Genomic DNA, 12,869 nt, shown 5'->3' on the forward strand with positions numbered 1-12,869 from the left:
GGTCACGACCTGAGCCGAAGGCAGGTGCTTAACCAACTGAGCCACCCAGGTGCCCCGAGCATCAGGCTTTAGAATCAGACTGGTTTGGGTCCAATCTCAGCTGACATGTCACCTTGGCGAGGGAGTGATTTTCCTTATCTTCTCTGATTTAATTTTTCATCTGTACAACGAGGATACTATGACTCACCTTAGAGGATTATAATGGGAAGTGAATGGAATAAAGTATGCAAAGTATTTAGTACAGTGCATGACACACGGCAAACATTCATGAAATGATAGCATTTTTAAAAAATGAGTAATTCGTCCAATGCTTTACCATGTATCCTGGTTTACTACTTATAGTCTGAGTGCTTCACCTTATAGGCTCCCAGTCAATCCATACACCCACCCTATCGACTGGACATAGTTTTCCCATCTGGAAATGTTGGCATGACTGAGGCTGCATAGTTAGTGAGTGGTGGGCACTTCTAGAAGGCAGCTCTCCTGGCCTCTGTCCTCTGGGACTCCTGTCCCCACATGTACGCTTGCTCTCTACTATGAAGGCATCTTGGAAATCATTGCATAAAAGCTCTAGATTTCTTAGAGTGCAATGGTTTAAAATAAAATTAGATTCTAAGAGCAGTTGTCTAATGTGCTTTGTAAACAGCAAGGACAAGGGGAGAAATGAGAACACCTAAGGCAAAACCCCCACCCCCAAGCACCCCCAATGGGCATTTACTTACATCTAGCATTCCAGGTGCCTTATGGCTTCACCCTTGCCAGGCCTTGTAAAGAGGTTCTGCTGATATTCCCAGGAATGTCTAGGCCAATGCCAGCTTGTGGAATGAATGTGTAGCCTTTAAAGGTTGTGTCCTGTGGATGTCTAGGTTCTGGGACTTTCAATTAATTTCAATTAATTAATTAATTAAATTAATTAATTAATTTAATTAATTTAATTAATTTATTTGTCTTCCTTCCTTCCTTCCTTCCTTTCTTTCTTTCTTAAGTCAGAGCTGATCCACATTGAATAGTTTGGTTCCCCTGGAAGTAATGTCTGTGACCAGGGCTTGAGCATAGGTAATTGACCGGGAGGGCATTCTCAGAGCAGGGATGAAGGAATGGAAACATGAGATGGGGAAGAGGAAACCAGTAGGAGAGCACATTACTGAGGCTAATGCCATGAATGCTGATCTGGGACATCCTAGCAAAGGCCTTCCAGACTAGTCCCCAAGGGAAAGGAGGCTGGAGGGTTTACCCACGTGCTCCCATCTCCCATTGGCTGAGGGTGTCCCCAGGAGTGATGACTTCCTGACACTTCCAGGCCCACTTGTATGCAGCCTGAAGAGATTACTGTGGTATTGGTAAAGGCTCTGAGGCCTCCTCCATCCTGAGTAGCCTTCGAATAAAGCAGGAGGAGAGACTGAGCAACTACGGACCTGTCCAGACCTGTTGGGGCTAAAAGTCTGAGCTAAAACTATGGAATGTGTCACAGAGTGCTAATGGCAAGCTAAGAGAATTTTCCTCCACCCCAGGAAAGACAAAGAATAAACGTCACAAGATGTAGAAATGGATGTGAAAAGAAATCAATTTGTGTGTAAGTCATTCATGAATTAATAGCCTTTGTTAGTCACTCCTGGGTGATTAAAAAGATCTTGGTCAATCTTTTTGACGAAGAGTCACCCCCTAGATTCTATAGGTATTAAAATAAAGGTCAGAGGTAAGCTATTTGCCTTCCAGGTATGATTTCAAGAGCCGTAGCGTTCAAACTACTTGAAAAAATTATTATGAAAGTGCAGTTGACACACAATGTTATGTTAGTTTCAGGTGTTCAACATAGTGATTCATCAATCCTACACATAAAGCTCATCACCATAGGTGTAGTCACCACCTGTCACCAACAGCATCGCAGCATTATTGAGTATATCCCCTAGCTGTCAGACCACTTTCTTGCCTATCCTGGAGTTACTTAAAATCCTTAGCTCGTAAGGCTACCTGATAGGCTCAGACAATACAGCAAGCAATGCTCGATCTTATGAGTTCGTTGGGCTCCATGTTGGGTCCAGAGATTCCTTAAAAATAAAATCTTAAAAAAAAAAAAAAAGAAATCCTTGGTTTGTAGTTCGGCTTGGCTTGGGGAGACTACTCATTGTGTGTTTATTCACATAGTTCTTCATTTAAGAAACAGTTAACGAGAACCGCTAGGTGCCAGGAACCAAGCATGGAGGCTATGGTGGGTCAAGGCAATGGTGGCAAAGAGGTAAGAGAACCTTAAGAATCTGCAGTATATACAGAAAGATAAGAAATGCACAAGTGAAAGGCTTTACTGTAAAAAGGGAAACTCTGATTAAATGCTAAATGAATGGAACAGTCATATGAGTGCAGTGGGAACCTGCAAGGAAGGTTCCAGAAGGCTTAAGTTGCTGAAAAGGCTGCTGGGAAGAAATGAATTTCGACCTGAGTCTTGACCTATGTGCATGATCTCACCACAGTTCATTTCCTAACCACACAGACACTTCTCTCATCTTCTTCTTCCAGACTCAACCTCTCAAGGTACAAAGAGAAAGCTGAGTGTGGCCATGGTGGCCATGTTGTGATCTTAAGCCCCTGGTTGCCTTGCAAAAGAAAAAAAAAATACATCCCATTACCAGTGGCAATCAAATTGCTGGTTTGCTTGCAAGTCATTCATGAATGAATAACCTTTGCTAATCACTCCTAGTGGATATTTATCACAGGTACATTTTACAAGATGAATTCTGTCACTGATGCTGGCAGCTACTCACCAAGTCCCACCAGCAGCTGCAAATATTCATTAATAATATTTTGTTTGGGTTCCCACTTGCCACTTTCCATCCTCCTGCTTCCTAAGTATGAACAGCATCATTACTGAGCGGCACCCGCAGGATGGAGCACAAAGGCAACTTGGAAATTTTAAATGAAAACAGATGTTGAGAAATGCCATTATCCCATGCATGCTACAATAAATAGCATTAACATTTCTAAGTGACGGCCCTCTGAATTGGACTGCAAGGAGCTCACATTTACAATTAAATGAGGGACTTATCCTTTTGCATCCCTGGATTCTACAGGTGGCTTGGTGACAGTCACCGCTTAGTGTTTGGATTTTAGTGCGGCTGTGAAGGGCCAGCGAGGCTGGGATTGGCCAGGCAGGCATTGAGAAAGGTGTTGGTGCCAGATGCCTTCATTGTTGTCTAACTGCCTGAATGCGAAACTAACGTAGCATAGCAGCTGAAGTGTGAGAGCTCTTGAAATGATTTCTTCCCAAACAGGCTACCTCCCTGTGCCAAGAAGTGGTTGTTGTTTGTGTCACCAATGCCTGGATTCTGAAGCCTCTATCCATTTGGTTATTAGACGGTCCTTCGTTAGAACAATCGGAAGAAAGATCACACTGTAACGAGTGGAATGCTGCTTTATGGCCAAAGGGCACAACCACATACGTCTTTCCATAGGTATTAAAATCTTAATTGAAATCTGGGTATTAAAATCATGCAGACTGTACAGATGCTAAGCTTTGACACAGGGACTGTGGATCGTGCAAAATCGGGGTTGAATCCTGGCACTGCCACATACCAGCTCTCTGGTCTTAAGCGAATTGTTTATTCTGTATGGGTCATATACTCTGTCTACATCTATAAAACAGGGACAGTGATATTTACTTTAGGGTTGCTGGGTAAGTATCAGATACCTGGTGTAAGGTATTATCTGATAGCTATCAGGTAAGCTTAATTTTGAGATTGCCACTATCCCATTTACTCATTGGTGCAAGATGACCCTCTCCAAGATAGTGTTCTAGGAGGGGAGCAAGGGCTACAGAAATATGGGGTTCAATAAACTAATTCAATAAAACTAATAAACTTAATAAATAAACTAAGGGTACATTTTTCTCAGGGTTATTCTCATTATTTATTGAATCTGTCTCTTTCTCTTTCTTTCTCCATCCATCCATCCATCCGTCCGTCCATCCAAACAACCAACCATCCACCCACCCATCCATCTTCTTCTATGCTGAATAACCATCAGGCGACCTCCACACAGCCTGAAAGCATTCCCTGGAACCATTGTTTTTTCAAACTGGTCTGCATAATTTTGAGGGTCTCAAGGTACTTCTAGTATATGTGCTGCCGAAGCGAGCACGAGGGTCTCAAGGTACTTCTAGAAGCAACAAATGCAATCTTCCTTAACTGGCTCAGCAATTCCTGAATGTGTCCCTGAATAATTTGCACCCACAACTTACAAGGTGGGGTTACACATGAGAGAAAATATGTATTTGTTTTGGTTTGGTTTGGTTTTTTGAAGTGCACTGGGGCTGGTATATTTCCGGAGGGGATCCTAAGGCCTTGTGATTAAAGCAACAACCTCAAGTTCTAAGTCTGCAAAAGCTATTCAGCGTGATCGGTAGACATGGCAGGTGGTCAAAGGACTAATGGCTTGCTACTGGCCAAGCATTTGGAAAGTCTTATTATTTGTAAAATTACTTAGAAATTGCCTGCATGGCATATAACTGGTGGACATGCAGATATTAATCTATATCTATGTAATTTATCTATATCTATGTAAACTGCACAAATCATATACTCCTTAAGTCTTTATGTTTATATTGGTTTTACACTATTTAAACCTTGGGAACTCTGAAAAATTAAATGCTATGTCCCCATCAAATATTTCTGCATTTTTCTTTTAAAATAAGGGAAATGAGCTACATGTCCCTGATTCCACAGCAAGCAAGAGTCAAATGGAACAACAAGGTCAAGTTATTCACGTGCTTGCTGATATGAACTTCGGTATGTACCCTGTGTGAAGAAATGTTTCTCCCTCCGCTCGGTGCTGCATCTACTAACGGAAGGCCTAGGGGTCAATGTATGTCTTAAAAGTGAACCTCATACCGTGATTATATGCTGGGGAGAGAAATGTGATGGAGAAAATAAATAAATGAACGTGTGAGAATTCTGTTTTGAAATAAAACTGTTCTTATAAGGAGATCCCTGGATGAGGGTATACATAAAGGCAATCCTCCTCTCCCCTCCCAGTAGCTGGAATTCTCCTAAGGAAAGCTTGAAGCCGGAGTCTTGTCAAGACAGCAGACCCCCTGCACATTCAATATTACTCCAAGCTGGGGCTGTGTATCTCATTAGGGGAGAACCGGATTGAGAGAAAAACTTGTGGTCCTGCAATACGACCCTTGCAAATGTATGTTCCTAAAGGGTTTTCATTTTGAAGGGCGCTGTTCTCCAGGCTGGTGTTGGGCTTGCATGCTGGGAATGTCTTGATGAGCAGATGTGGGCTCTGAAAGGGCGTGTGTGGCCCAGGTCTCGGCAACGGGGAAAGCAGAAGACCTCTTCCTTTTGAGTGTGGACCCCTTCCCTGCACCCTTACTCCTCAAGGACCTCACAGTGCTTGTTTTTACGTGACTGTTTGGTGCACGGATGGCCCTTCCTTTTAACGTGGATCTGTTCAAGTTGACTTCACCGTGGCACACAGATCAAGCTATGTTAAAATAATGTTAAAGGTCTGCATGGAAGCCATCCAAAGCAGAGAATTCAAGTCTCAGGCTGCCAAACCACCTTTAAATCAACCGAATGTGCCCGTGTATGCCATCCATAGACTCTTCTCACTGCTGTTATCCTTATAATAGGATCATTCAAGTTCTCTTATCTAGTCTCCTAGATGCCCGGCTCTTGCCTATCTCAAACAGAAGTGATTTGTCACATGGTTCCACCCTTCTTCCTGAAAACAGCACAAGGATAAAGCAAGCTTGCTTTAATGTGGGGCCCCCATCTTCCCTTTTACTGTGAAGTATTTTACTTCCAGAGGTAATGAGCCCTTGAAAGCGTGAAATAGGCACACCTGCACGTTACAAAAAGGCACACACACACAAAAAGGTACTAAAAGAATCTGTGGCAAATGGGATTGATTCACTGGTGCGGTCCAGAGGTCAGCTGCAGTTCTGTCCACACAGCCCCTTCCTTATTGCCAGAGAAATGCGTCCAACTACGCTATCTGTGCATCTGCAGAATTGGCTCCATGCTGCCTTGTCGACCACTCATTTGTGGGGCCCACTTAGGAAGCAACCTTCCACAGATCAGCAGCCTTCTGTGAGGAGAGCCGTGCAATGAGTTGTAAAGTGTTCCCTTATAGTGAAACATGCAAACTGGAATCCCTCGGTGAAGACAGGTGGTGACACACTCGCATGTCTGAAGGATGTATGCCCTCACACCTTTAGCCCTCTGAGCACACCATAGCCCCAGGTAGACGAATGGGCTGAGGACACATGGAGCTCTCTGCCGGGTCCCACAGACCCTGACTGGAAATCATTACACACATCCTCCCACCTTACTGAGTTCCACATTTCTCTTTGCTCCTGGTTTTTACAAGTTGGGTGAAGTCTTACACTTCCGAAAATGATGTGCGGCTTACCTCTGACTCCGGACTTGTGAGGAAGAACAAATACCCTGTCGCTTCCTGGGCTTTTATTTCATTGGATGGCCTCATTTTGGTTTGGTCTTTGGGGCCCATCCCATCTCTTCTTTCAAGTTCCGTGCCCTCTGCATTTGCTTCCCTGAGTGCATCTACCCACATGCATGAGTGTTTGGGAGAAAGTTTGTCTCCTGTCTCTATAGGATCTTTTTTCTATGTTATAATTTTGTACCAGGGGTAGCTGAAATGCCCCCATATATGTATGGCCATACATGTATGGCCATATATAATTTCAGATTGTGATTTGAGGTTAGATGACCTATAATTTCTGGAGCCACTCTGTAGGGTCTTAGGATCCCATCATATCCGCTTCAATGGCAGGCTGGGTGAGGAGGCTCCCATAGCTCACAGGCCCCGGAATTTGGGTGGGGCATGATTTCTTTCAAGAGCTGACCTTCCTTGGGGTGCCTGGGTGGTTCAGTGGGTTAAGCCTCTGCCTTCAGATCAGGTCATGATCTCAGGGTCCTGGGATCGAGCCCCACATTAGGCTCTCTGCTCAGCAGAGAGCCTGCTTCCCCCTTTCTCTCTGCCTGCTTCTCTGCCTACTTGTGATCTCTCTCTCTCTCTGTCAAATAAATAAATAAATCTTAAAAAAAAGAGAAAAAAGAAAAAAAAAAAAGAGCTGACCTTCCAGATGACTGTAACCACGAAAGCAGTTCGAAACCAGGATGAAATTATGCATTGGTACAGCAGTTAACACCTGACCGGTTCGGAGCTAAGAGAAAAGCCTAAGTCACAGACACAATGTGGGAGTTACTTTCCCCTTAAAAGCCCCAAGAATCTCTTCTATCAGACTCTGGCTCTTGGCAGGAGAGAGAACAAACCAATGACACTGAAGATCATCTCAGCAGCTCACTATTGAGGAAAGATTAGAAATTAGATTACTCAGGGGACACTCTGAATGCCATTACTGAGTATTATCTTGAGATGCTGTTGGTTTGAAATTCTGCCATCTTAGAGTCTTGCCCAATCCCACTGTGTAGGGCAAAGAGTTCTCCTGACAGGAGTCTGGGCAACCGTTCACATGCTGTCCGTGCTCACTGACGCATAGGGGGACGGGCTGCCCGCATTGCCAGCAGCCCTCTTGGAGGCACAGCTGGCAGACTGGAACCTAGTCTGTGCACCCTTCCAGACACGTGAGGAATACTCCACAGCTGGCACGTAATTAGAAGCTCGGGGCAAGCAAATCATTGCTTTGTTGGTGAGCGTTCCTCCTACTGATCATGCTCAGAACATCGGGGATCCACCCACACGATAGCAAACACACGACAACAGATACGAGGGAGAAAAAAAAGCAACAATGACCCAGGTGCATGCAAATTGTGCATTTCTCAGCGGCTTCCTGGCCACTTCTCGACTTTTTACATCTTGTTGGCAGATTTTTGTTTCTACCATGGCGGAATTTTCTATCCAAAGTCCTGTGATTGATTCTCAGCGGGCTGAATTCTCCTGCAGACTTATCTTTAATAATGTCACCACATGAAGAAATAACAACAAAGCAAGGAAGAGCTGCTTTGGACTCTGTATCTCCCAGGGTTTGGAAAGAATTTTCTCCTGTAGACATGATCGACGTGCACGGAAAGCTACATGGTGCTTGGTCAGACTTAAGAAGGTTCTGTGACCATTAGAAGCTAAGATGCAGCCACAGGTTTTACATGCTGGTAAAAGCTTAAAAAAAAAAAAAAAAGTGTGATGTCCTGTAGTTCGATGTAAGGGAAGAAATGCGTCTAAAAAAGGTAAAATGGGGGCGCCTGGGTGGCTCAGTGGGTTGAGCCTCTGCATTTGGCTCAGGTCATGATCTCAGGGTCCTGGGATCGAGTCCTGCATTGGGCTTTCTGCTCAGAAGGGAGACTGCCTCCCCCTCTCTCTCTGCCTGCCTCTCTGCCTACTTGTGATCTCTGTGAAATGAATAAATAAAATCTTAAAAAAAATAAAAAAAGGTAAAATATCAGCCAGAGAGCTAAAGAGAAGCAACCAGTAAGATGCAAACTCCTTATAAATCCATGCAAAGATGGGTTTGCTCATGAAATAGAAAAATTTGACCCAACTAAAATGCATTAAACACCTAGTCTGCGCTTGACTCAATAGGTGCTGAGTGTGGACACAGAGTGAGTATTCAGATCTGGCCTCTGGGCCCGAGGAGTTTAGAGGATACTCAGTGCAAACAGAGGCAGAGGCAATGTGCTGTAGGACTCCAGAGGACAAAAGCCAAGTTTACATGAAGGGGTGCTGGGAGCTGGGTGCTGAGGACAGTGTTGTAAGGAATTGAATCTTGCCCCCAAAGAGTCTGGCCTTGGTCAGTGTCTCCGCCAGTGTCTCTAGTGTCTTCATTTGTATGGGGGGAGGGGGGAAATTTGATCCACACTCTAGAGTCTAATGATGTGATTGAGGTCAGGGGCATTGGGTCACATGGCATCAGTGAACCCGGAGACTGAGATTAACCAAGAGAATGATCAATCAACCAATCAATGAATCAATCATGCCTCTGTCATGGAGCCCCAGTGAAAATCCTGGACACTGATGCTCAGGTGAGTTCCCCTGGTTGCTAGTATTCCCCATGTATGGCCAGACGTCAATATCAGGAAGGTAAAGCAATGTGATGCCACAGGAAGAAGACAACTGAAGCCCTGCGTTTAGTACTTCCCCAGATTCTGCCCTGAGCTCCTCTGCCATTGGCTGGCTTGAATCTCCTCCCTGCAGAAAACCTTAATTAGGAGTATAAATAGCTCCCAGTGAGTTCTGTAAGTTGCTTTAAGAAATTGATCAAACCTAAGGGTAGTTTTGGGAACACTCCTGAACTTGTAGTTGATGTCGGAAGTGTAGTATTCTCTTGGGGGACTGTTTCCTGTAATAATGCAGTTGGTCTAACTCCAGAGGGGGAAATGCGCATTTGGTAGGCGGAGAAAAAAGGGCCTCCAAGTAACTATTACACCTGTTCTCTTTGAAGGTTCTCGCCTGGTGTAAGTCCTGACTCCAACAAAGCCTTGATAAATAGCCTTTGTTCTCCTTACCAGGATTCAAAGGTAAATGATAAGGATCTGAGCCAAGCAGATATAAGGAAGATGAACAGACTGCCTGAACTTAAGTTAAACCAAACAGTTCAAAAATTCTTTACTGTATTGACAATTCAGTTAAAGATGCCTGTCTCAGCCTCCCAAAGGATGGAGCTGCTTTTCTTTTCTTTTCTCCCTCTCTTTCTCCTCCCTCCCTCCTCTCCCTCCTCTCCCTCCCTCCTTCTATTCCTCCCTCCCTCCCTCCCCTTCTCTTCCATTCGTTCCCTACCCTTCTTTCTCCCTTCCTCTCTCTCTGCCTCCCTCTTTCCCATCTTCCCTTACTATTTTTCCTTTTTTTACCTCATGAAAGAACATGACAGCAAGAGAGCCAACTGCCTCTTTGTGTATAGGACTTGTACAGATAAGAGAAAACATGCGGAGATTTTTTTCCTTGACTCCTCACTGCAGAGTGGGTGAATAGACCCTCTAGTTATGAATTATAACCTCCAAGTGCACAAGATAGACATCGTTCTAGGGAATGAAACGTGCAAATGTTTCAGGATAAGATTTCAGATAGGGGCCCCGCTTTCCGGAAGTTCTCCCTGAACCTAGTGGTCAGGAAGACTTCAGCTATGCTCTCATGACACTCCGTGCACACCCCAGCTCTAGCTCTTCTACCGACCCAGCAAACTTACCTGCGTGTTAAACCCTGACAAAACCCGAGATCCCTAATAGCAGGGTCAGTGGTTCCCTGCTTTGATCCTAGGCACCTTGGACATCGATGTGCCTGACATAGAGAAGGTACTGAGTAAGTATCTTTCAGTTAAATTTGGTTAAATGGCTAATCATTGGTTAAATGAACAGAGGGACCTGGGTGGCTCAGTTGGTTAAGCATCTGATTCTTGATTTCAGCTTGGGTCATGATCTCAGGATTGTGGGATTGAGCCCTGGGCTGAATGTGGAGCCTGTTTGAGATTCTCTCTCTCCTTCTGCCCCCTCACTCCCATTTGTGTGCACTCTTTCTCTAAAACAAAACAAAACAAAACAAAGCAAAATACAACTTTAAAAAAATTAATGAATGAACAAAACAACAGCTTCAGACTAGTGCAGTACAGAGGAAAGAATAGAAGTTTTGGGATAGAAAAAACCACTTGGTTGAATCCCTATCTCAGTGTTTAACAAGTGTGTGACTTCGGGTAAATGGCAATTGTCTAAAACTCAGTTTCTTCAACTGAGAAATGGGTATAATCTACCCAGCCTTGTGAGACTGAAGGAGACAACATATATGAAAACACTCACTCCGTGTGTAAAAAAGAAGATGTCCAAATACAGTTCAGAAAACTTTTTGAAGCCTGGAATGAAAATCTCTGGTCCTGACTCACCAGGATGCTCCAAGATTCAGAGCAGGGATAGAAACCTAGTGAATTGGTGGGCTGGATTCTCTATCATTGGATTACTTACATAATAATTACAAGGGACCCAGATCTCATCTACGACATGCATCCAGAATAGAAAGCCCCCTCTCCACTCTTTCCCATCCCATGACCGTCACAGAGTCGCTCTGGTATGAAAATATCAAAATGACACGGGGAATGATGGCTCCCCGCCCTCAGAACTGAAGTATGGGTAAGCCAGCTAAAAGTAATTTTACAAAAGATGTCAGCAGTCTGACAATTGAGATGAAAGGGGATTTTGTCAAGACACCTCTCACACCGGAAGCTTTGTTTCTATCACTGGGGACAGCAACTTGCTCCCCGTTCCCAACAACCTATACAGTCTATGGCCAGAATCATCCCATCTCTCTACACTTCTGAAGGCTGAAAGAGCGGTCATTTCGAGAAACGCATCTAGGATATAATCCATAGTTAGATGCAGGTGATTTATCATTACCTTGGGTTATTTGGAATTCGCATTCTTTTTTTTTTTTTTTTTTTTTTTTTTTTTTTTTTTTTTTAAGGGCTGAGAGCTCTTTATTGCTGGGACCACAGATTTAACAGTGGACAGTGGGGGTGGGTGGGCCCCGTGGGCCCCCTGTCTGGCCCTCACGTGCCCAGGAGCAGGCCGGAGAAGCTGGAGCCACTCTGGATGGTGAGGGTTGTCCCAGAGCCGTTGTCCACGAAGACGGAGGCATACTGTCCAGCCTGCAGCTCCAGCAGCCCCTCTACGTGCACGGTGAAGACTCTGCCGCGGCTCTCCAGGCCCGAGATGGCCTCCAGGGACGCGTGTCGATGACACAGGGACTCGATGCAGACAAGCACTCGCACGGTGTCTCGAGCCCGCACCCTCGCCCTGCCCTGCGGCTCCCTGTGGTCCACGTGCAGGCTGGCGGAGAACTGGAAGATGGCGGTCAATGGGGCTGTGAACCGGCCTGAGGCCAGGCTCAAGCCAGACCCCCGCAGGAAGGCGCCCTGGGCCGTGGGAGCCTGGAAGCCATGCAGCTCCACCAGCGTCTTCTCGTCCACCACCAGGGGGCCCTTCAGGGCGCAGTGGAAGGCCTCGGCCACCAGCCGCCCTGTCCCCTCAGGCAGCGATGGGCCCAGCAGCCCCAAGAACAGGCGCTCAGTGGCCTCTTTCAGCATCTCCTGAAACTCTCGCAGCAGGGCTTCCTGGGTGACTGTGGCACCGGGGGGCCCGGGGGGCCCGGGCGGCCCGGGCGGCCCAGGGGGGCCAGAGAGGCCTCGCGACTTCTTGTCCTGGCCCCGGCCCCGTTTCTTGGAGGCCCCATCGTGTGGACGCCGGACGAAGTTCAGCCAGGTCATGTGGGCGTCTGAGAACTCAGACCCTAGGCCCTCAGGTGGCTTGGGGGAGCCCAGCAGCCCCTCGCTGTGGGACGTGGTGGCGGTGGGGGGCTCAGTGCGCTGGCCGGGCTGCTGAGGCCTCTTGGGCTTCCGCCGCGCCCCAACGGCCCCCAGGAGCGAGAGCTGCAGCCCGAGGGCCACAGCAGCGGCCGCCCAAGCCCAGTGCATGGCGCCCGGCAGCTCCAGACCCCAGTGGCGGCTCAGCCCGGTGAGCGGGTACCCCCAGGTGCGCTCATGGGGGCGGCGGTGCAGCCGGCACTCAGGGCCCCCCTGCGGAGACACAGCCCCCGGGGGCACCTCGCCACCTCCCTGCACGTGCAGGCAGGGTGAGCCTGCGGCGGCCACACAGGCACCCGGCTGGGGCAGACCACTCCAGGGACGCACTCCCTCCCGATCCCCCGGGGCTGGGACCGGCGCCCGCCTCCCTCATATGCAGTGCCCCGGCTGCCCGCGCACGCTGCCAGATGGAATTCGCATTCTTTATGATACTAATACTGTCCCCAGACCTCTAAGTCATTGCCCATCATTCCTCTAACAAATAATAATAATAAAAAAAAATCGTACTCAACATTATATTTGGACATCATCTGTCTGGAAGGTAATAAGA

At 46.6% G+C, this 12,869-nt stretch overlaps 2 protein-coding genes across 6 annotated transcripts in view; both read right to left on the bottom strand.

Annotated features, from left to right (window-relative positions):
- KIRREL3 (kirre like nephrin family adhesion molecule 3) overlaps positions 1-12,869 on the bottom strand; it is a 553,006-nt gene that overhangs the window by 389,848 nt on the left and 150,289 nt on the right. The gene's annotated exons all lie outside the window — the stretch shown is intronic.
- On the bottom strand, positions 11,425-12,715 carry LOC125078121 (adipolin-like). Its single transcript, XM_047690199.1, has one exon. It carries the CDS (start codon positions 12,428-12,430, stop codon positions 11,507-11,509), a length of 924 nt encoding a protein of 307 aa, XP_047546155.1. The 5' UTR covers positions 12,431-12,715; the 3' UTR covers positions 11,425-11,506.

This window comes from Lutra lutra, chromosome 10 (genome assembly GCF_902655055.1).
Source record: "Lutra lutra chromosome 10, mLutLut1.2, whole genome shotgun sequence".
Classification (NCBI taxonomy): Eukaryota; Metazoa; Chordata; class Mammalia; order Carnivora; family Mustelidae; genus Lutra; species Lutra lutra.

Bases quoted from the DNA above. Each gene is read 5' to 3' on its own strand.
- LOC125078121 (XM_047690199.1), bottom strand. From the start codon at position 12,430: ATGCACTGGGCTTGGGCGGCCGCTGCTGTGGCCCTCGGGCTGCAGCTC.